Source organism: Rhinolophus ferrumequinum, chromosome 9 (assembly GCF_004115265.2).
Source record: "Rhinolophus ferrumequinum isolate MPI-CBG mRhiFer1 chromosome 9, mRhiFer1_v1.p, whole genome shotgun sequence".
NCBI lineage: Eukaryota > Metazoa > Chordata > Mammalia > Chiroptera > Rhinolophidae > Rhinolophus > Rhinolophus ferrumequinum.
The window spans coordinates 3,982,383-4,005,778 of NC_046292.1; the positions used below are offsets into that span (position 1 = coordinate 3,982,383).

The following is a 23,396-nucleotide window of genomic DNA, read 5'->3' on the forward strand; positions in this document are numbered from 1 at the left end:
TCTGAGTGGTAGACGCTACTATTAATATTATCTCTTCTTTAAAGATAATGAAATGGAACCTCAGGAAGCTAGTGATTTGCCTAAGGTCGCACGGCTAGTAAGCAGGAGAGCTCTGATTCAATCGAGGTCCCTTGCCTCCATCATCTTTGCTGTTAAAAACTTACTATGTAAGAGGAACCTTTGAAGTAGAAGCACTAACGAGAAAGAGAATTACGCATGGCATGCCCTGTAGGCCATCCACCCTCGGGAGTCCTAGAGGCACGATGTCAGCGGCTGCAGCTGCCCGAGCACCTTGGCCAAAAGCCACAGCATTTCAGTAATGGGAGTGGACAAAGAGGAGAAGCGCCTGGGGACCATGTAAGGGGATACCTGCCCAGCCACCCACCCTCTTCTGTCAGGGACAGGCTCAAGGAAGGTAGGTGGTGACTAGACCGCACGTGGGGGGCCGAAATACCGCGCTGATGGGAGAATACCCGGCTTTCCGGATGACAGCAAGTCCATTCCCAGGAATTTATTCTACAGACACCTTTTCACAAGGACACAGAGGCATCATTTACAAGAGCGGAAAACTGGAAACCCCACTTGTGCACTCATAGAAGGCGAGTTTAAAAAGGAAGGTATATCCACACCCGTCATAAAACCATTAAAAAGAATGAGGTAGAGTTTTATGCACTGGTAGTTTTTTAAATGGCCAGAATATAGTATTAATTGAAAACAGTGATTACAAAACTGCGTATTTTCTACCATTTCAAAAAGGTTTACATATACACACATACTGTGTTTCCCCGAAGACCAGGTCTTATATTAATTTTTGCTCCAAAAGACACATTAGGGCTTATGTTCAGGGGATGTCATCCTAAAAAATCATGCTAGGGCTTATTTTCCGGTTAGGTCTTATTTTTTGGGGAAACACGGTATGTAGGTATGTATATTTGTGTGTATATTCAGAGAAAAAAATCTGAAATACACATGGAACTAATAGAAAATCAGAAGCCTTATACTGCATTATTCATGTACTGTTTGAAACTTTCCTAATTAAACTGTATTACTTGGATAGGCAGAACCCAGGGTGCACAGACGTGTGTGTATATATTTTTACTTGTCTATATGCTAATGAAGGGCTTGCACGACCACCTTTCACCTGCATGATTGCAACAGCCTCCTGACTCTTCTGCCTTTTATGTGACATGCTCTCGGTCTCCATCTTCCTGAATCCACTCTCCAAACTGCTCTCGATAAAGATTTTCCTAAAATGCAAGGCAGATCATGCTCCCACCCTCCTGCAAAGGCTTCAACCCTCATCGCCCCAAGGATGCAGTCTGAATTCTGTGAGATGCTCTACCAGCCGCTCCCCCGTCCATACACCCATCCCACACCCATCCCACAGCTGTCCCCAGTCATGCTGCACAAACCCCTATTTCTAGTTCCTGTCATTCTCTCTTCCCGAAATGGCCTTTTGACTCCTACACCCCACTCTTCCCCCACTCTCCCGCTCCGATTTTTTACCCTACTGATTTCATTTTATCCTTTCGATGAGGTCACTTCTTCAGAAAATTTCTAAGACTGGCGTTCTAAGAGGAATCTTTTAGGTATGAGCTCATCACCCCACAATCACTGTATTTTAACACCTGTCAAACTATTTCTTTACATGCCCTTATCACTCATTAGTCAGGAAGCTTCTAGAAGGATGGGACTTTATCTTGTTCACCATCATCTCCCAGCCCCTAGTACAATGCCTGACAAAAAGAGCTCAAGAAATATTTTTGGTGACTAAATGAGTGACTCTGACATTCATGCTTGTCAAATAAATAAAGGGCTTCAAGACACAGTCAGCTGAAGCGAAACAGGTGGCCGTTCTCTGCCATCCATGTAGCAGGTATGAATGGGACACTCCAGAGGGCCTGTAAACCCTCATTTCACCTGTGCGTGGAAGCGACCTCCCCTTCGGTGAGCGAGCAGTGATGGGCCTTGAATTAACGGAGTGTCAGTCACTGGGGGCTCAGGGATTAAGGTGACAGACCTGCTGGGGTGGACGGATAGCACGTGTTCATTTCATCCTCTGGCCACTCCTAGCAGAGCCCAGTGTGCCAGGTAAGCGCTGCTTGTGGAGTGGGCCAGAGGAAGGAAGCCAGCCGTGCAGACCCCTTCCCTGCAATGGGGGGCCTGTGTGGGTCTCCTCTGACTCACTGTCTGCTTCAGAGACCTGTCTCGGGCCTGCCATGGGGAGGGGCGCCGATGAAGGTGAGAATGGAGGTGCGCACTTGAGCACAGAGAAGTCAGTGGCCAACGTGCCCCCAGGCCATTCCTCTTCGGCTAGGGATGTGGTATTTCTGGCCAGGGCTCCGATTCTGGGGCGCTGGAAGGCTACCTGACTTCACGCACTATTCCTGACCCCCCACTCCTAAAATACATCACGGCACATGGCAGGGCGAACTTAACAATATTCATGGTTTAGGAGGAATCTCATGGCCCTTCTTGAAAGAGCTGCAAAGGCGAAGTTGGCAACCTGTCCCAGACCATACTTTCAACGGGGACACAACCTTAATGTACAGAATGTGACAATTTGCAGGGTATTGGAGCGCCCTCACACCCCACCACACACCAGAAGCCATCCCAGCCCCTTTTGGCAGCAGACAGTCGTCCACCCCCAAAGCAATTCTTAAGCATGCATCTTGCTTTCTTCTTTGGGGGATGGATGGCTGAAACGGGAAGTGTCCCTGCTCTGCCTGCTCAGAGGACAGGATATTATCTGTGCCCATGAACCAGGCCTGAGGGCTAAACCTTGCCAGGCCGGTTGACCATGACCTTTTATGCTTTCAGCTTATCTTACAGGTCAATGAGGAAAAGCAGCCCGCCTGCAGGAGGGGTTCTTCCAGGGTCAGGACTAATTCAGCCAGCACGGGGTCTTAAGGGTCCCTCCAAGACGCCCAAAATCTCACTCCTCACTCAGTGTCATCAACCCTCCCTTCTGGACAAAAGAGGAAGAAAACAGACTCACTGGTTCCTGGACGAAGGCTGAGCCAGCTGCAAGGTGGAGACCCGTACTTTGTCAGGACTGAATCCATGCTTGACCTCTGGGGCGGGGGCACCTTCCCTGGTCCTCGAGCCCCGTGCTAGAGCCACAGGTCTCCGTCCCTCTCTGCCCAGCTGCAGCCCCAACGCTGGAGGGCTTCTCCCTGACCCGGCCCGGTCTTAGTTTCTCCAGCTGAATCCGTCTGCACAGAAAACCACGGAGCTCTCAGTCCAGCCAATTCACTTCCCTCCAACACAGGCCCCCTGGGCACTGTGTATTTTAACGTATGGACTTCGTGGCCGCGGTTTGCACCGTGCTTCCTTGCTGGTGGTTTTCTCCCCTTGGATTTTCCATTCCCAAGTACCCATTCGCTCCCTGGAACAGACTTCACACACTGTTGGCCGCCTGGGCGGCTGCCTTCCCTCCTTTCCAGGAAAGCTACGCCAAGAAGACCCTGGTCTCTACAGCCCCAACAGCCGGCAGCAGCCCTTCACATGGACTCCTTGGCCAGGAGGGAGGCCTGCAAGTTTGGTGGCTTCTCCCTGCCCGGCAGACATTCACAGGCGGGAGACTAAGTGGGTTCCAAAGCGTTAGAAAAACCCAAGCCACAGTCTGCTAAGCCCCACAGTGCATCAGGGCCAATCACCATGGCAACCCTCGGCTTCCCAGCCCAACACATTGTCTTCTGGCTGAGCCGTTTGCTTACTCAGCTCCCAGCATTTCCAAATTGGATTTGCTGCCCCTCCACTCCAGCACAGCTCCTTCAAGACTGCACCCCCCAGCCCACCCTCTGCCCCACTCTTCCTGGCAAAGCCTTGGAAAGCTTTAGCTTAGTAAAGCCTTCCTGCAGAAACCCCGAACATCATGTGGCCTCTTCCCCCTTATGGCACATGGCCCCCATATTTATTTTAGCCACTGTTTGGCCTCTGCTTGTCAGCCAAGTCTCATTTCCTCAGCCAGGCCCAAGGCTGGGAGTGAGGACCAGGGCTTAGCTCACACCGGCGGACAAGTTACAGGCACAGACCCCAGGAATTTTTTCTTTCTTTCTTAATTTTTACTTCTCTGGAAGCAAAATTTTTTCTCCTTCTAATACACTCTCAAAAGACAGTCCAGAAAGAATATAGCATCCAATACTTACATACTTGGGCCCAAACAGAAAAATTAGAATAAACTGCCACTGTGCTCAATACTGAAATGGCAGAAGGCGCAGGCTGCTGAGGTTTCCTGTTTTCCCTGCTACGACGCCCAGATTTCACTAACCCCCTCCTAACGTTTTATTTTCCCCACTGTTTCTGCCATAATTTCTCCTAAGCACTGAAATAATTTTCTGGAATAAAATGGTCTAATGAAATTACACAAATTCATGTTCTCCAAAATATTTAATGATACAGAGTTCATGTTGAGAAAAGCTGGACAGAAAACCATACATACAGGACACCAATTTTGTAAAATATCGCACACGATTTAGAAAAATACCAGACAAGACAGCATCACAACATTATTAGTGATTATCCAGGTGGTGGTGGACTTAAGGGTCATCTTCTACATGTGGGAACTGTTCATACAAGTTGAAAAGCATTAAGTAGAGGTTTAGGAAACACTCCCAGGGACGGGGAACCAGGGGGAGCCGTGGGGACTACCTCCTTAGAGCTCTTTAGCCAATATTTGCCGCTGTCCCCCCCCACCCCCCACAAAGAATGATTTTAAGGTAGACCTGCCCACAGGCAGGACAGGTAAGATGGTTTCTGATTCCCACGTTTACTTTCTGCTTCCTCCCAAAGAGACTGAGGAATACAATCTTGGTTCCCGCCTTGTAGGAGTTTACAGTCTAACCAGAGACCGGCTGCACACTGAGGGTTACTGCTCTGCCCCTACAGCCGTGCCTCACGCACACTCACACGGGGACCTCGAGAGGAGAGCTTCCATCCCACCTTAAAGGGAACGGGCTGTCTCCCTCGGAACTACACCGCTAGCCAGGATCTGAACTCAGAGCTCTAACAGCAAAGCCTGCTGTCTTACCCACCACACTGTCACATCTAAATCTAAAAATAATAAAAAGAAAAATCTACCAGGCAATTTTGTGAAAACTCACCATCTGGTACAACAAAAGGCACCCTGTACTCCTGTCACTTGGTGGGTAAGTAACCAGCCATCAGCGGAGTCCCAGGGGCGAAGGTGGGGGCCCTCAGCCCAGCCTGGGGCCCCACCACCTCGGCTGTCCTCTCCCACAGGCCACTGCCAGATTTCGAGTTCTTAAAACGCATAATCCAAAGCACTTGAAAGGCCAGCTCAACTGTCCGTTTTCTCAAACCTTCAGTTTCCTGGCCAGGGCCCCACAGGGCACACTGATTCCTGCCCCTCGGCCTAATGGAGGAGAGGAGGGAGAGAAAAACTGCCTGTTTACAAAATAAAATGAACCCTAGAACTTGAGCATCTTGTCCTTTATTTTCGTATCTACCTTTCTTATAAATGGATCTCTTTAAAAGAACTAAGAATCACAAAATCTGGGACTAAAGGTTTCACGTTTTAAGTCATATATTTCTTTAGTTTTCTTAAAATAAGCCTGTACTAAGGAAATCACACACAAATGATTAAGAATAGCGCCAATGCAGAAACGCCTTACTGCTCATCCTGGACCACGAAACTACAGAAGTAACAAGCCCAAGCCATCGACACTGATGATCAAAGACACATGCCAGGTGCACAGCATGTTGCACTCTGGCCAGCACACCTGGCGCCAACCAGAGCCACGTGACCAGGATCTCCGCATCCCGAGAAAGGCCGGTACAGGCTTCTTGGCCAATTGTAGCCCGTCTGGCCATCTGACCAATGGCTGACAGCTCCCTCTAGTGGCGACGTTTGTTTTCTTTACAGTTGAGGACTGAAGATCATCCTTAAGAGCCAGCAGGAAATTAGGCGAAAGGCCAGCCTGGATTTAATGAAAATGCAAATGACAGGGCAGCACTTTCATTCTGAGACTTGCTGCTAATGACCTATAGTGAATATTATTATAAAGATACAGGAACTGGGGAAGGAGACAAAAAGGTGACAGTGGCGGATGGTCCTTTGCAAGACCAAGATAGAAAAACATGTATGAGCTAAATTTAGATATAAATAAGAGGCACCTAGGAAGTTAGACATTAAGTGGTCCCTAGGGTGTCAAAATCGCCCTAGAGGGTGCCAAGGGGTCCTGTGCGAATCTGTAAGTCTGTGGGTCTACGAGATACTTTAAATGAATATAGGTGTTAAAACCCACATTCTCATAAGCAGCCTTCATGATTTGCTAGGATGCTGCAATTCACAGTACCAGTTTGAGATGCTGCCTTAGGAACTCTCTCACCATCTCAGATGCAGAAATAGTATGACCCAGACTGATTTCCCCAAACCGCTTCCAACCGTGGAGGATACAGAGTCACGACCACCAGGGAGAAGACGAATAGATTTCCGTTGTTTTCCCAGAGCCATCTGGGAGAATGACATCATCACCAGCCTCCGGTACCCCTAGGAGAAAGCGCTAAATGGCACAGCTGTCCACAGGTACAAGTTCAGGTCCAGCCACCTAAGGGCAAGAGCAGGCCTTTTTCAGGGGAACTGCTCTGCCAGTCCTTCCACACAGCTGAGTTTCCGGCGCAGCCCAGGATAGATCTTCAATCCCAGATGAGAAGTCAATTAGGACAAATACAGTTTTAAAGAGGCCCCAGGAGAGGCTTCCTGGACTTGAGAGCAATTTTTTCATCATAAACCCATTGGGTTAAAAAAAAAAAAAAAAAAATGAAGGAGCCCAAACTTCCTCCTATTAAACTTCGATTAACTTTGAAGACCAAACATATCTTTAACACTTGATCACAGGAACGGAGAGAACTTGGGTAGCATCACATGATCAGGGATGAGAATGACCCACCGCTGGGGTCTCCCCGCCCATTCTGCCATCACTGGGCAAGAACCAAGGCGTGTCTCTACATCCTGTTAGACTTACAACCCTGCTAGCCAGCCATCCTGCCTCCTGGGTCCATTTCTGTGGCCCCAAGCTCCCCATTTTTATCCCGATTCCACCAACCAGGTCCTCAGAGAACTTTTTACGGAATCGATTGTATCCTGTTTTAATGGAGCACCTTTTCCGTGACGTTTTCTCTCCCTTTAAAAACTAAAACATCAAGTGTGATTCACCATACAGCAGACTAAAGCAAAACTCTGGGTCACGTAGCTTTAAGAAGGGACTTACATTTACTATAAACACTTCCACAAGTTTTATAGGACACTGTTTGCTACGTAAGGGTGCCGTCTGCTGATGTCAGGCTGGAGACAAAGTCAAGCTTTCTGGTACAAAAGTACCTTCCCTTATTAAAAACATCAGTTTGTTTTTCGATAGAATTTAGGTCTTGGGTGCAGTTTCTCTTTACATGTTTCCTCAGTTTCTCTTAATCCAATTTTCCCTGATGCTCCAGGAAGTTTAAAATTATAATCTGTCGTGATGTAAGGTATCATCCCTTCAGGCCCGTGCTGAAATGGAAACACAGAGAATACATGAAAACACTGCAAATCCAGCCAAATCTTTCTTCCCCAGAAGACAGTGTCAAAAGTGAGTCAGTGCATTCCTCTCTCTTCAGAGCCTAGGCTCCCCTTCCCTCAAAGGGCCCACTTGAAGCACCAGCTCAGGCACAAAGGTAGGACTGCCTCCTTTCTGTCCAATTCAATGCACCGGAGAGCACGAGAAGTGAGGGTGGGTGTTTCTCTCTCAAACAAGAGGGCGGAGGAACGCCCACGGCCTCCCGGGCCACTCCCAGGCCTGCAGTTTGGCTCTGGGACCACACGGGTGCCCTTGGCCAACATGACCTTCCCATGGGTGCACCTGAAGATCGTCCTCAGGGAGGTATAATCCTGGGGAGGCCTCCTACTGGGACAATGGTCTCCCACAGGGCTCCTGACCACGAGTGACACTGACTCATGGCCTTGCCTCATGCACCATGCTGACACTCCGCCTTGCCTCATTCCAGTTCTAAGACAAAGTGTAAGTTCCCCAAACAATAACCTGTCCCGTGACTCTTGCCCCAATTTCAGGTCCTCTCTCTCTCCTATGTGCATGGCCATCTACCTCCAGGGCTGTCCCTGGGAGCCATACTCACCTGGTTCTTAAAGACACAGTGTGGGACGGAAATGGCTCCGACCAGCAGACAATTCACGTTTCTTAGCTCTTCCGGGGGCACAGGGGTGAGGATGTGGTAAAGTCTCTTCTCCACATCAATCCCTCTACAGATTCCTGAAGACACACAAAAATCACCCTTTCTGGAAGACATCAAACCTTCCCCCGACTCTGAATTGCAGAATGGCTTTTCAAATAAGAGTTTCCATTTCAACTGGGGTTTGCTTTGAAAATACAAAGTACCAAGACACGGAGTATATGAGCCCTTGAGACTTGGTACCTTCCTGTTCGGGAGTGAGGCACCAGAGCGGTCTTTATGTGAAAGTGCTTGACTGTCTCACCTAAGGCACGCACAGGCCAGGAAAAAGCCCCCAGGGAAAAAGACACAGGCCTGACTCAACCTTTCTCATCACCAATTCTTTCTTTATGGTCTGTGTGAAGTGACACAATTCCTAAGGGAATGCTTTTCACAAGTACAGTATTGTATAAACCAGAAATGTGTATTTTAGTATTTAAGGATGTTGCTGATTGGGGTCACATTGGTCCATTCACTGACGTTTATGGACCTCAGTGAGCCAAGGGGACAATCATATGAGCTGGGCTGGGTGACGGAGGCAGGGACAAAGCTGCTGGCACTGCAAGGCCCAGTGCAGATGCTGGCCCTGTGCTACAGGAAACGCCAGGATGTGACAAAACCGTTTGTGCTCGGATCACTCCTGAGTGTGGGGAGTCTAGTGAAGGAGATTCTCCAGGGTCCAGTGCAGAAATGGTGGCGGCTCAGACCGGCACGGTGAGGCGATGAGACGGAGGGCTGACATATTTTGGAAACCCAAGCTACCTGACCTGCTAGTGGGTTGGATGTGGAGAACGAAGGCAAGGAAGTTCCAAGGAGGACCCATGGGTGTGGCCCGAACACCAGAGTGGATCTTTGAAGGCCCATTCAAAGGACCCAAGGGAATAGGAGATGGTGTGGGGTGGGAGGAGGGAACTTGGGGAGAACATCTGGGTGTATGGACCCATCAGGACCCCACTTTTGGACCTAAATCCTAGATACCACTGGGATAGCCAAGCAGAGAAGTACACGGGTAACACAGGTTTGGAACTCACACACATGGTTGGGCTACAGAGAGCCTATGGGGAGTCAGCATACAGATGGCTTTAGAGCCCTGGCAGTGGGTGAGATGGCCTAGAGAAAACCTGGCAAGTAAGAAGGCCGTGACCAGTCTCTTAGGAATCCTAGATTTAGAAGAGCGGGCAGGAGAAGCAGGGAAAGAGCTGCTTCCTTCCTGCCCTCCAGCCCGAGGCCCACCGTCCTGAAGACAGAGAAGCTCTCTGACCGCTCCAACTGAGATAGCTCTGAGGTCAAGACCAGCCGTCTACAGCTGAAGAAATAGATCGATTTCAGGCCTGCAGACATGCTTTACTGTCACTCACCAAACCCCAGACAATCGCAGATTGGAGTCTGGGCCAGCAGGATGGGCCCATGTGCATGTCCTCTGACATCATCCAGGATCCTGCAGAGACCCACCCAGCTGGCGTTCACAGCACACAGTATGTGGGTGGGAGCGACATCGGCGTGTGTAATGCGGAGTGCAACGGCATTGAAAGGGACCTGGAAAACAATGCACGTCTTCCTCTATTAATTCCACTTAAAAGACACTTTGAATTTTTATCAGCCGATTAGCCAGTCATCTAACATTCTATTTGCTGAACTGCCTACTGAAAAGCATCTCAACAGAATGGAAGCACAACCCAGCATGTGGTTAGTGTTTTACTGCTTTAATATAGAGAACCTAAGAAATTTACACAAAGTTCTTGTATACAGTCAACACCTGCTGGAAACCTAAACCTAATGCTTGAATGTTCTTGTCGAAAGAAACACTCAGGACACAAGTTTGGAGACAATCCTTAATGAGTTACAGTCCAGGGAGACTGTGAAAACCCCATTCTCCGAGAGGTCTCCTAATGAAAAGAACGTCAAAGTCCATTCCGTGAGAGAAAGCTTCCACTCCTTACCTAACGAAACATATTGAATTGAGAAAAAGGGATCACACTCCTGGAGCACAGGATAAATAACGACCTTTAACATGTAACTTTCTGGGTAATTCCAAACTCTTAAAGTCGAAAAGTATTTTGTTGTGTATTACTTAGATTTCAAAAACAAATTTGAAATAATAAAAGGCAGTTTCAATTACTGGCAGGTAACTTTTAAATCCAGTTATGAGTATCTCTAAGTAAGCAAAACTCCATTAAACAAACTGCCTGAGATTGTCTGGTGGAGACGACTCAAAAGCCTGGAGCCCATCTCACCATTAGGCTTGGGAGACACAACCTTGCTGTCTGGATCCACTGCTCCTGCCGTGCATGTTCTCAGGCCTGTGTTTCCACCTGACTGCCCAGGTTTCCGAGCTATACTAGCATCGCCCTCACAGGGCTGCCGCAAGGTCACCAAGCCAAGTCACGTAAGGTGCTTAGCAGAGCCCCTGGCACACAGCCAGGGCTTGTCTGCAAGGCCATACAGCAGGTGAATACTCCGAGTCGGGGAGCCTGGGCTCCAGTCCCAGGCCAGACTTTGACTACGCCCCTTTGGGCCCACTGACTCAATGCCCCCAGCCTCAGTTCTATCATTTGTACAATGCGGAGAACAGGGCCGTTATGAGTAAAGGAGTAAACAAAGGCTTAGAACGGGGCACAGCAGAGTCAGCACTTAAGAAATGCTACCTGTTGCTCTTTTATTTTCATCATCCAGAATCCTAATATCAAGGGGGTTTCAACCCCAAATAACGAAGAGCTTGGATCCCAAGATGTAAGTATTCTGGTGCTAGAATCTACTTTTGACAATAACGTGAAATGTTTTGACAGTGCTCTCTAGGGTCTAGGCACCACGTCCTGCCTGTTGAACACCTGCTGACCCGCACAGCCAGGTCTGGTACTGCCCCCATTCTACCGATGACAATCTGAATCACAAGCAGCTAGGAAGCAGAAGTGCTGGAGCCAGACTGCGGGCTTTAATCCCAGGGCCACCTCCGGGAGTCAACAGAACCTTCTTGACCAGCGTGGACCCAGTCGTGCCCCGCACAGCACAGCACAGCAGTTAAGAGCAGGACCCTGGAGGCAGATTGCCTGGGTCTGATGCCAGCTGTCACTGCCACTGGATTACTCGGCCTCCCATCTGCCAAATGGGGACAGTTAGAGGACCTACACCACTGACTTGTTCTGATGATTAAATGAGCAGTTATAGTAGTTAGAGGAGCACTCGGTACACAGGAAGCCACAGAAATGTTTGCTAAATAAACAAAATAAAGATGATCCCAGCCACAGGCTCGGGTTACCTGATAGGGTGTCAGACTTTGTAAGGGATAAAGTGGTTTCGGCACTGGGGGATGCAACTGGCCAAGGTAACCTAACACCGCCAAGTCACGAAGAATTTTGTTATGTGAGTCTCTGCAAAGTAAATCAGAACGAGGTGAGGAGACATTTAACCTTACAGGTCCACCGCCCACTGAGAACAGAGTACATGTGCCATTACACAGATTAGGTTCAACCTTAGTATCTGCAAATCCTGCCTTTCTATAAACCCAGTGAAAAAACATGAAGCGGAAAGACTCCTGCTAGTCAAAGCCCCTGGCGACCAGAGCTGGAGGCCACTTCTGGATCATTCCACTGGGAAAATAACTGATCTCCTTCATACATAGCTGTGACAGATTTGAAAAGTTGAGGACTTATTCCTTCTAAAGAATTCAGGGCAGAAGGTCTTGTTAAAATGAAGAACAATGCATTCTCGAGCCATGATGGTGTATTTACCTATTTCTTGGAGTTTTTCTAAATGCGAAGTCTGACTTGACACACATCAGCTTATGTCCAGTAAATAAAACTGGACTCTCTTTTTCTTCATCAGCAAATTCAAAATACTCCGCAAATTCTGGCAGATGGAAACCCCTGTGTCTGATTTTCGACTTGCTCTTTGTGTACAAGCCGTCCATGTCATCTACATAGTCAGGAGTGAGGTTTGGCATGTATTTACTTCGGCCAGAACTGAACTGAACAACGTGACTGGGAGACAGCAGTCGGATCAGATCAATGAGAAGCAAAAGCCCTTTGTCTGGGAGGAAGAAGATCACATTAGCAGTTAGAGCACAAAAAAACAAACAAAACAAAAACAACGTTCCTACAAGAAACTGGTATACTTAATCTGACAAAGAAACGATCAATAAGGAGAAATCTTCTAAAAACTGGGCTCCAGCACTGATGCCTAAAAGCCAAAAGCTGATTTACACTGCCCGTGCTGTCCTGCTGGTGGACCCCTGTGGGCTTACCTGTCACCCAGCCCATTGTGTTGATGATAAGAGGGGACTCTCTCTTGTAGGAACTGAACACATACTTTATTATCTCAATGTAATTCTCATAGTCGTTTTTACAAGTAGGTTTCCCATAATATACCATTTTCTGTGGTGTCCTCTGGTGGGTGAAAGGTGGTCCTAAGGAGACAGAGATAAGAGCAATGAATCCATGACTATTTAAAAGGTGGCGAGGTCAGCCATCATCACTAACAAAGATCCGCAGGAATCTGAGACCATCCTACCACCAGGATAAATGTACTCCCCTTTCTGGAAGTAGAGCATCACTTCTAAGTCTAATCATGAGAGACATTCTATAAATGTGCTCTTCAACATCGTCAAGGGCATAAAAGATAAGAAAAGCTGGACGAACTGTTTCAGATTGAAGGAGACTAAAGATTTATTACAATACACTGGGCCTATACGGATGATTGGGACAATGGACAAAATTCGAGTAACAGTACTGCAGCAATGCTACTATCCTGACTTTTGTGGCTGTATTGATTATGTAGCAGAATGTCCTTGTGTTTAGAAATACCCACTGAAATATTAAGGGATTAAAAAAAACAGGGGGAAAGTTACATGGACTAGAGAAAATTAAAAAAAAAAGGAACAATGAAACAAGGTAAAGAGCTAAGCTTAATTATTTTTGATAAAGCTGTTAAAACAATGCAAATATTTTAAGAATTCTTACTGACAAAAAGTGTTAAATCCCTAACATACCTAGCAACCTAATTTACCATCTGCTTCTTCTAAAAGTCAACTAAACAAAAATCACACAATTATCTCAACAGATACGAAAAAAGCACTTGACAAAATCCAACATCCTTTCAGGATAAAATTATTACACAAACCAGGAACAGAAGGCAACTTCTTGAAGCTGACAAAGAGAGACTATGAAAAACCCACAGTCAATATCATACTCAATGGTGAAAGACTGGATGCTTTCCCTCTAAGATCAGAAACAAGAAAAAAAGGATGTTTCCTTCTACTCTACATTGTACTAGAGGTCTGGCCAGAGCTATTAGACAAGAAAAAGAAATAAAAGGCATCCATATTGGAAAGGAAGAGGTAAAACTATCTCTATTTGCAGCTGACATGATCTTATATATTAAAAAATCCCAAAGAATTTTCAGGAAGGCCACTAGAGCTAATAAAGGAATTCAGCAAATTGCAGGGTGTAAGATCGACACAAAAATCAGTTAGGTTTCTACACACAAGTAATGAACAATCTGAAAAGGAAATTAGGAAAGAATTCCATTTATAATAACAGCTAAAATAATTAAATCTTAGGAATAAATCTAACCAGGAAGGGGAAAAGACTTAGATACCAAAAACCACACAACACTGCTGAAAGAAACTAAAAAGGACCTAAGACATTGGAAAGACATCCCGTGTTCATGGACAAGAAGACTTACTATGAAGATGTCCGTACTACCCAAAACCATCTACAGACAGATTCAACACGATCCCTATCAAAATTCTAAGTCTTTTGCGCAGAAATCGAAAAGCCAATTCTCAAATTGATATGGCCTTGCAAGGGGTCCTGAAAGGCCCCAATAAAAGCAATAAAGCTGGAGGAATCAACTTTGAACTTACAAGCTACAGTAATTAAGAGAGGTGGTACTGCCATAAGGACAAATAGAGCTATGAAATAGAGAGCCCAGGAAAACACCCTTGCATATACTCGTATGGTCAAATGATTTTTGACAAAGGTGCCAAGATCACTTAACGAGGAAAGGACAGTCTTTTCAACAAATGGTGACTGGAAAACTGGATATCCGCAAGTAACAGAATGAACCTTTTCTTATATCATACAGAAAAATTTATTCAAAAATGAATCAAATCAGACACAACAGACCAAAACCTCAAGTCATGCACTGAAGAGAGGACTGTGACATCCAGCTGCACCCGGAAACAAAGTCATCTCACCACCCACCCCAGGAAACAAAGGACTGAGACATAACCAGAACTTGAAGACCGGACCCTTTCAGGAGCAAACGGTCCATCGTCCAGGAAGATCAGGTACAGAAGCCCCTTACCTAAGTGGCCAAGATCCTCTAAACTTGCCCACCAGCCAGTGCTTCCACATACTTGTTCCTCTAACCCCTTAAAAACCCTCCCCAAACCCTGGATCAGGGAGACTGATTTGAGTTTCTTCTCTGGTCTCCTTGTCTGGACTACCTGACAAATAAATCCTTCTCTGCTGGGGAGGGAGGAATCAAAGACCTAAGTGTTAGAGCTAAAACTTACAAAACTCTCAGAAGAAAACATTACAGAAAATCTTTATGGCACTGGATTTGGCAACAACTTCATGGGTATGACACTGACAACACAATAAAAGAAAAAATAAATTGACTTTATAAAAATTAAGAATGTTTGTGCATCAAAGGGTATCATCAAGAAAATGAAGACACGGGCCGGCCCAGTGGCTCAGGCGGTTGGAGCTCTGTGCTCCTAACTCCGAAGGCTGCCGGTTCGATTCCCACATGGGCCAGTGGACTCTCAACCACAAGGTTGCTGGTTCAACTCCTCGAGTCCCGCAAGGGATGGTGGGCTCTGCCCCCTGCAACTAAGATTGAACACGGCACCTTGAGCTGAGCTGCCGCAGAGCTCCCGGATGGCTCAGTTGGTTGGAGCGCGTCCTCTCAACCACAAGGTTGCCGGTTCGACTCCCGCAAGGGATGGTCGGCTGCGCCCCTGGCAACTGGCAACTGTAACTGGACCTGCAACTGGAGCTGAGCTGCGTCCTCCACAACTAAGATTGAAAGGACAACAACTTGAATTGGAAAAAAGTCCTGGAAATACATACTGTTCCCCAATAAAGTCCTGTTCCCCTTCCACAATAAAATCTTTAAAGAAAAAAAAAAAACGAAAATGAAGACACAAACCCCCAGAATGGGAGAAAATATCTGCAAATCGTGTATCTGATAAGGGATTTAAAATACATATAAAGAACTCCTGAAACTCAACAAAAACAAATAACCCAATTCAAAAATGGGCGAAGGCTCTAAATAGACATTTCTCCAAAGCAAACATACAAATGGCCAATAAGCACATGAAAAGATGTTCAATATCATCAGTCATTAGAGAAATGCAAATTAACCAAAATGAGGCATCACTTCACATCGAATAGAATGGCTATAATCAAAAATAACAAGTATTGGTGACGACGTGGAGAAATTAGAACCTTTGTACATTTCTGATGGGAATGTAAACGGTACAGCTACTGTGAGAAAGTTTGGCAGTTTCTCAAAAGGTTAAACACGGAACAACTAAACGAGCCAGCAATTCTGCTCTGAAAAAACTGGCAGCAGGGACATGAATAGATACTTGCACACACTGCAGAGAAACACCATCAGAATAGCCACAAAGCAGAAACCACGCAAGGGTTCATTAGCAGTTGAATGGATAAACAAAATGTGATATATCCATACAACGGAATAATACTCCGCCATAAAAAGAATGAAATTTTCATATATGCTATGTTTCACCTTATGTTTACTTCCAAGCTGCCTACATTATGCTTGGTGAAAGAAGCCAGACACAGAAGGACAACTATGGTAGGATTTCACTTCTATGTGGTACCTAGAGCAGGCAAAGTCACAGGGACAGAGAGTAGGACAGAGGTTCCTGGGCCTGGAGGGAAACTGGAAGGGAGGAATTATTGTTTATTGATAAAGCAGCCCCCCTCATCTGTGGTTTCACTTTCTCTGATTTCAGTTACCGCAGTCAACTGTGGTCCAAAAATATTCAATGAAAAATTCCAGAAATAAACAATTCAGGGGTGGCTGGATGGCTCAGTTGGTTAGAGTGCGAGCTCTGAACAGGGTTGCCGGTGCGATTCCCACATGGGCCAGTGAGCTGTGCCCCCTGCAACTAAGACTGAAAACAATGAGCTGCTGCTGAGCTTCCGGAGGGGCTGCCGGATGGCTCAGCTGGTTAGAGCGCGAGCTCTCAACAACAAGGTTGCGGGTTCAATTCCCGAATGGGATGGTGGGCTGTGCCTCCTGCAACTAAAGACTGAAAACGGCGACTGGTCTTGGCAGCTGAGCTGCACCCTCTACAACTAGACTGAAGGACAACGACTTGGAGCTGATGAGCCCTGGAGAAACACACTGTTACCCAATACTCCCCAATAAAATTTATATTAAAAAAAAAACAAAAACAAAAAACAATTCATGTTTTAAATTGCACACTGTTCTGAGTAGCGTGATGAAATTTCACTCGGTCCCACGAATCACCCGTTGTCCACCGTATCCACGCTGCATAAGATACCCACCCATTAGTCAGGTATCAGATCGCGTGTTGTGGTATCGCAGTGCTTGCGTTCAAGTCACCCCTATTTTACTTAATAATGACCCCAAAGCACCAAGAGTAATGATACTGGCAATTGGAATATACCGAAGAGAATCTGTAAACTTTACCAAAGGTATGTACGTGTGTATAGCAAAAGTAGTATACACAGGGTTCGGTACATCCTGGGTTTCAGGCATCCATTACGGGGCTTGGGAAGTGTCCCCCACAGATAAGGGTGACTGCTGCACAGCAGCTGTTTGGGATGATGGAAAGTTCTGTCTATAGATAATAGTTCTACAACATTGGGAATGTATTGAATGCCACTGAATTGTTCACATATGAATGGTTAAAATGATAAATATCATGTGTGGCATATTTTCCCCTGAAAAAGAAAAAGCAATGTGAGATTCTGGTTTGGATTTTGAACCAGAAAAAGGGCATTAGAAGGATAACTGGTCACTTTTGAATAAAATCTATAAACGACTTAATAGTATTATATCAATGTTAACTTCCCAGTTTAAAGCACTGTATAGGGTTAAAAAATGTTAACATTGGAGGTGTGCTTCTAATTTACATGTAACAACATGGACAGTAGCTCCATGGAACCCTACAAAAATATCACAGTTTTTTTTTTCTTTTCTTAAATTTTGGAGGCTAGAGAAACAACTATAGGAAGACCATGAGTTTGGTAGGAGAACGTTCACTTTTTATATTTTATATTCTTTGAATTTTTCATTAAGTATCACTACTGTTGCATTTCAGAACACCAAAACATTTAAGAAATACATAATACATACCTAGAACTGGCTCTGTAATATTAAGTAAAGAAATGCAACCCGGTGGAGTAAATTCTGTCTGTCCCAGATCACATTCCAAATAGTCAACGCAGGAAATACTAAAAATTTAAAAGAAAGAAAACCTTAACCAGCTTTACGATGACGAAAGGGTAAATCAGATCTTAAACACTGTATGGGATACAGTCATAATGTACCCCACGCAAGCTTTTAGGTGAAATGCTCAAGCAATATATTTTTTTTTTTAAATGTTTTTTGAAGAGAAAATGTGATGTGGGCACAGTCACAGTGATCACACGGCACAAGCTCGTCTTTCCTGAAATGTTATCTTTCAAAGACAGCAGGATTTAGCCCGACTCTGAATCTCTGGATACGGACAAATACAGATTCTGAGGCCAACTGACTCCTCTCGAAAGCTCCCTGGGAGGCAAGGTCAGTACCCCCCAAAAGCACTGTCCCCTCCCTCCAAAAGTGTAACAGACGATACCACCCCTCAGCTGAGCAGCGTGGCACAGAGCTGTAAATAGTCTCTACTTAGAAGTCGAGGGGCATCCCCACCCAGTTTTGTAAGTCAAAACTCCTACCCCACGTCCCAAATCTAGCAATACATCAAAACAAGAATAAAACCACTCTCACCTGTTCAGTAACTGGTTAATCAGGTATCTATTGAACGTTGACTTTCCAACGTCCTGAGCTCCACAAATCAGAATGACAGGACAGCCATCTACTTCTTCTGGGGGTGAAACAAACATTGACACTGGCATTAGCATCTTCCTTAGGACTCCTCCGAGGCTCTGACAGATAGCACTTGAATTTATCAGTATGTGTCACTCACCACAAGAATCGTTGACTAACTCTTCCAGGGCGGAAAGAACACTCTCAGTAAAATGAAGGGCATTTTTTTTTTTCTCTTTTTTAATGCCAACAGACCTCAAGGCAAAATATTCGGAGTTAATCTGGAAAGTCGGGCTCTGAAATGAACAATGTAAACCTTTAGAAAAGGTAAAAACAAATGCCCCCTTTTTATCTCATTCTAAATTAATAAACCTCATACAGTTGTGAGATACAAAAGATAAATTTGATCCCTCCCATTTTGTCACCCTCCCCGGACCCCAATCCAACCCTTCAGTACATCTTGTCACTCTCTTCCTAAAGTCATCCATGTCTGTTTCCACAGCTTATGTTTACTTCCAAGCTGCCAGCATCTCTGCAGGGCGCTCCAAAGAAAATGTGTGGAAATGTAAGTGATTGCCACAAGAACAACGCAATAGAGGAGCAAAGTTGCAGAGCAGGTTGATGATTTGGAATAAAATCAAAGCAATTTCTGAAAACAAAGCAAAAAGACAAGAATATATGCAGACAGAGTTGAATGGATGTGAAAAACAGGTCCACAAAACCCAGTGGTGTTCTAGCAGAAGTACCAGGAAACCAACAGAAAGCAACCCAAGGAATGGAAGAGCTCAGTCCCAGCGGAAGCAGGTGAGGTTCAGATGGAATGCGGCCACTGTAAGGAAGCTGATCAGGGAAGAGACCCACCCAGGATCACAGCCTCACGCAATTCATCAAGCCCAAGGATAAAAGCATCATAAAAGGAATCAACCTGGCACTGAGACTTCCTACCACCAACTCTGGATTCTATAAGACAATGCAGCAGGCCTTCAGAGTTTTGACATTGGTCTCTTTGCTGCTCCCCCATCTAGACCTATTCTTGGGAGCGTCTCAGGCTCAGATCTTGAACCTTCCTGTTTTTATATGTTATCAACTCCCTTGGTGTTATTATCCCACCTCAAGGCCTTTGGATCTCTCCGCTGGAGCCGAAAGCTCCCAAATTTACATTTCCAACCTCTTCTCTGAACTCGACTCTCCACATCTCCCACTGCACATCTCACAGGCATCTCAAAGTTAACGCATCTGTAGCTCCTCCTACAGCTGCCTCATCTCAGTTAATGACAACTCCATGCACCTTGGCGTTTAGCCCAAAAAGCCTGGTGTGAGTCCTTGATTCTTCTTAATACCTCCCACCTATATAGTCTGTCCAATAATCCTATGCATTAGACTGAATTTACTGGCTCACAGGAAACAATTATAGTAATGACATGACTACGAAATAACATGGCCAGCAAAATTTAGAGGTGAGAAAAGAGACGAGAGAAAGTGTAAGTATTACTCATTCAATTTAGAAAAAACTTACACTGGCTCAAGTTAATAAATCAAGATATGAAGATATGATTTAAAATATGCCAAAAGGCATTTACCCATTGGTGCCTTTCGCTGGGGAATGAAACTAACACTTTTCATGACATAGCTTTCTTTTTTTTTTCCCTTTCTTCGGCCTCCACCCCCACTCCGGTTCAAGCCCTTACTTCTCAATCTAGTTGCGTAGGACACAGCTCCCTGGCCCACGCTGGTATTATGAGCCTTGCGCTCCCCCTATCCTCCCCACCCCCCGCTGAGGCAGTCTGTTGCTAGTCATCGATCGGCCACTCACAGCAGCTCTCACCAGGCTGCCTGTGGCTCACGCTAGCTGCCGGCCACTCACGCTGGCTGCCGGCCACTCCTGGCAGCACACGGCAGCCCACGCCCACCTCTGGCTGCTCATAGCAGCCCAGCTCCAGGGAGAGCCATTGTTCACAATCTTAGCTGTAGAGGGCGCAGCTCACTGGCCCATGTGGGAATTGAACCGGCGACCTTGGTGTTATGGCGGTCCAACCACCTGAGCCACCGGGCCGGCTGACATAGCTTTCTATACTGACTATTTTTCCTGTACACATGAATTACACTCTGTATGACCTACAGCACAAGGGGAGAGACTGCTCTTCCAAGGGAGCATCCTACGTAGTCATTTGAAATGACTGCTGGTGGAAGCAATTAGCAGAACTCTGTTTTATGAAACCTGTTTTACCTCTTGTACAAAGATGTAAGATAAACCTGGATGGCTGATTATGAAGTTCACAGTAGAGGTTTTCAGATTTTCCAGCAGCACAATGGAACACAGAGGAGAAAAATTCTTCATCACCCAACATCTATCATCTATAAAGAAGAAAACAAACTACCTTAGAAATAGTAACTCCATTCAATTCTATGCCCTTTTGCACTACCATTTCTCAGCTAAACTGTAAACTTTTGGAGAGTAGGAATTGCGTTTGAGAGTCTTTTTCAGGAGGCCACACTGCATACAGGAACACACCCGGGAGGAGAGGTCAATCCAAGTTTTCCACATACTAGCTTGTGTGGCCTAGGGCAACTTTATTCACCTGCAAAATGGTGAACACAGGGTTTCCCTCTGAGAACCCTTGTGAGGGTTTAAATAGATACAGTAAAGAATACAATGTCTAGGCCACAGTATGCATCTCAAAATTATTAGCCTTGTTATAGTACATCCTCAATAAATTACCCAGTCTTTTCATTACCCTGGTTAAGATGAGATCTGAGCAAAGTTCGGGCTTCCCTTTTCATCTCCTTCTTGCTTTTCTCAGGCATCGAGAAAGGAACGGCACGGATAGTGAGGCGAGAATGGGTATAGGTCGAGAAGACATCTCGGGAAGGCTGGCCTTGGCTAATGGTAAAACCAAACACCTGCACCTGGCCGTAAAGGCACGTCACACGGCAGATCCCGCTGAAAGTAAAACACTAACAGAGAGAGAGAAAAAAGGAAGAAATAACATTACGGATTCTGTTACTAATGACTGCAATTTTCTAAAACCTTAAGTGCTATTCACGTAGTTAAAGGTGGCAGATTTCTAAATAACAATACACTGTACTAGGTGACTATTGGGTACTTCATACTTTTGACCTAAGATCATAGCCCATGGCAACTACAGACACAGCTGGGAAACACTGACACATGAAGAACATGGGGGTCCCATGAGCTGGGCTCTGTTCTCATGGCTCCCTGTCCTTAAAAGGCCCACTGCCTGCCAAGTCCCTGCGTTCCTGGGTTTTCACTTCCCTCCAGTATTGGAGGGGGACCTCCCAGACCGGAATCCAAGTAAAGAGCAGGGGCTCTGCAAGCAGACTGCCTGGGTGTGAGTCCTAGCTCTGGCTCCTTACCTTCTGCAAGTTACCTAAGCTAGACCTCAGTTCCTTCCTCTGTAACAATTCATGGCAATTAGCATTAATGACATCATGTGAGCTGGGAGTATTAAATGGGTTCACACAGAAAACGCTAGAACACGCAGAACCTGGCATTACTAAGCACCCAGTAAACGCGACCTATTATCGTTATCGTTACTATTCGAGTCCCTAGATTTCCTCATCAGCTTCGTTGTTACCCTCTGCTCAGCACCACCGCCACGAGGAATGCGCTCGACTCGCGGCCGGAGAACGAGAAAGGGACACGGTCTTCTCCCGGCCTGAAACCACCGGGGCCGCGTCTCCATCTCTCCCTCTCTACCCTCCGGACTCTCCCCGCGCGACCCACCTGTTCGAGCGGCAGCAGTAGCAACGCGCGGCCGGGGCCCACCGGCCGCAATAGCCGGACGGGGAGGTTCGTGAAGCAACTCGGCGCGGAGACCTCGTCCGGGGTATACCTAGGGGCCGCGCTGGGGGCCGCGGTCTTGGTCCTCCCGGCCGCTGCCGCGCTCGTCACCAGGCAACCGCTCTCCCGCCAGTCCGCGCCGGCCGCCTGGGCCTGCAGCAGCCGCCTCCGCAGGCGCCTTCGGCCGCACCAGCGCAGCAGAGTCCGGAGCCGGCGGCGGGGCCGGCGGCTGAGGATGAGCTGGGGCCGGGCCTTGCGGGCTCGCATCCATGTGGAGCGCATGGACCCCCGCTTGCGCAGCAGTAGCAGCGAATCCGCCATGATGGCCACTGGCTCCAAGCGCGCGAGAATCTCGCGAGATCCCGCCGCTCCGCCCCTCGGAGCCGAAAGGAACCGGCTGGGAGCCGTGGGCGCCCTCTGCCGGCGGTCCAGGCTGCGCAGCCGTGCCTCTTGCTGCCGGCTCGGAGGCTCCCGTCCGCCCTCGGGGACTCTGAGGGCGGCGCTTCGGTGGCCACAGACCCGGCGGTCCCACCGAGGGCTTCATTTCTATTATGCAAAAGCCCACCCCGGCCTCCTCTAGAGGGAAAGCCTGATACTTCAGCTCAAGTCCAGGGACACCTCTCCGGAAATTCACTGGCATGGTTTTTTGTCCTGCAGAAAAAGCTCCAGGATTAGCGGTTTAAACAAAACCCGTTTATTCGCATACCTTCTGCATGCTGTTGCCTTTGGGCGGTAGGGAGCAACCCGGGATAACAAGGCAAAACTACGATGATTCACTCAGAAATTAAGTGTCAGAAAACTGACTCGCGGGGAGGTCCATTCAAAGCTATGTCTCATTTGGTAAACTGAGGCCCAGGTGAAAGGTTCTAAAACCGGCAGATCCCTGCTAGCAACCCTCCACACCCTGTCCCTCAGGGCCCCCAGAGAGGCTGTGGTCCTGCCTCCCTCTGTCCCCCAAACCCCCTCTCCAAAAAAATGCCAGGGCTCCCTTTGTGAGCCAGGTGAAGCTGCAGGCAGCAGAGCAAGGACAGAACTGTCCAGAGGAAGGATCGGTGGGGGCTGCCTGGTTTGCATCTGTGCGTTCCCCCTGCCCAGTTCCTGAGTAGGACAGTGGACCCAGAAGCCAAGGCAGACAGCCTGGTTCTGACAACTGGGTTCCAGTCCCACCCCTTTCCTAGGCATGAAGTTGGGAAGCATGTGGGCCGCTACCATCTACTCTATTTAAACAGCCTGACCTGGTCAGAGGGCGCAGCTCGGCCGTGCGGGGCACAGGATTGGTTAGCATATTACGCTGGGTGGCTCACCTGGTTGTCCTGTAGCTTTCCCTTTCCTGCTG

General features: G+C 47.0%; 1 protein-coding gene across 2 annotated transcripts; it reads right to left on the reverse strand.

The window, feature by feature from the left end:
* Nucleotides 1-6,081: 6,081 nt before the first annotated feature.
* NOL9 (nucleolar protein 9) lies at nucleotides 6,082-22,398 on the reverse strand. Of its 2 annotated transcripts, none has more exons than XM_033115047.1 (12): nucleotides 22,004-22,398; nucleotides 20,994-21,213; nucleotides 20,486-20,613; nucleotides 18,419-18,554; nucleotides 18,220-18,313; nucleotides 17,587-17,684; nucleotides 12,470-12,631; nucleotides 11,958-12,255; nucleotides 11,486-11,597; nucleotides 9,588-9,765; nucleotides 8,137-8,270; nucleotides 6,082-7,513 (listed from the first exon to the last, which is right to left on the reverse strand). In XM_033115047.1, exons 1-12 carry the CDS (start codon nucleotides 22,379-22,381, stop codon nucleotides 7,364-7,366), a joined length of 2,088 nt encoding a protein of 695 aa, XP_032970938.1. In that variant the 5' UTR covers nucleotides 22,382-22,398; the 3' UTR covers nucleotides 6,082-7,363. The 2 variants fall into 2 exon arrangements, with proteins under 2 accessions (XP_032970938.1, XP_032970937.1); XM_033115046.1 differs by having other exon boundaries at nucleotides 18,220-18,316.
* Nucleotides 22,399-23,396: the final 998 nt, after the last annotated feature.

Excerpts from the sequence above, each read along its gene's own strand:
- NOL9 (XM_033115046.1), bottom strand. The coding sequence starts at position 22,381 with ATGGCGGATTCGCTGCTACTGCTGCGCAAGCGGGGGTCCATGCGCTCC. Across the intron at positions 18,555-20,485 it reads CTTACATCTTTGTACAAGAG|AGCCCGACTTTCCAGATTAA; the intron begins GTAAAACAGGTT and ends TGTTCATTTCAG. Across the intron at positions 18,317-18,418 it reads GTTAGTCAACGATTCTTGTG|AAGAAGTAGATGGCTGTCCT; the intron begins GTGAGTGACACA and ends TTTCACCCCCAG.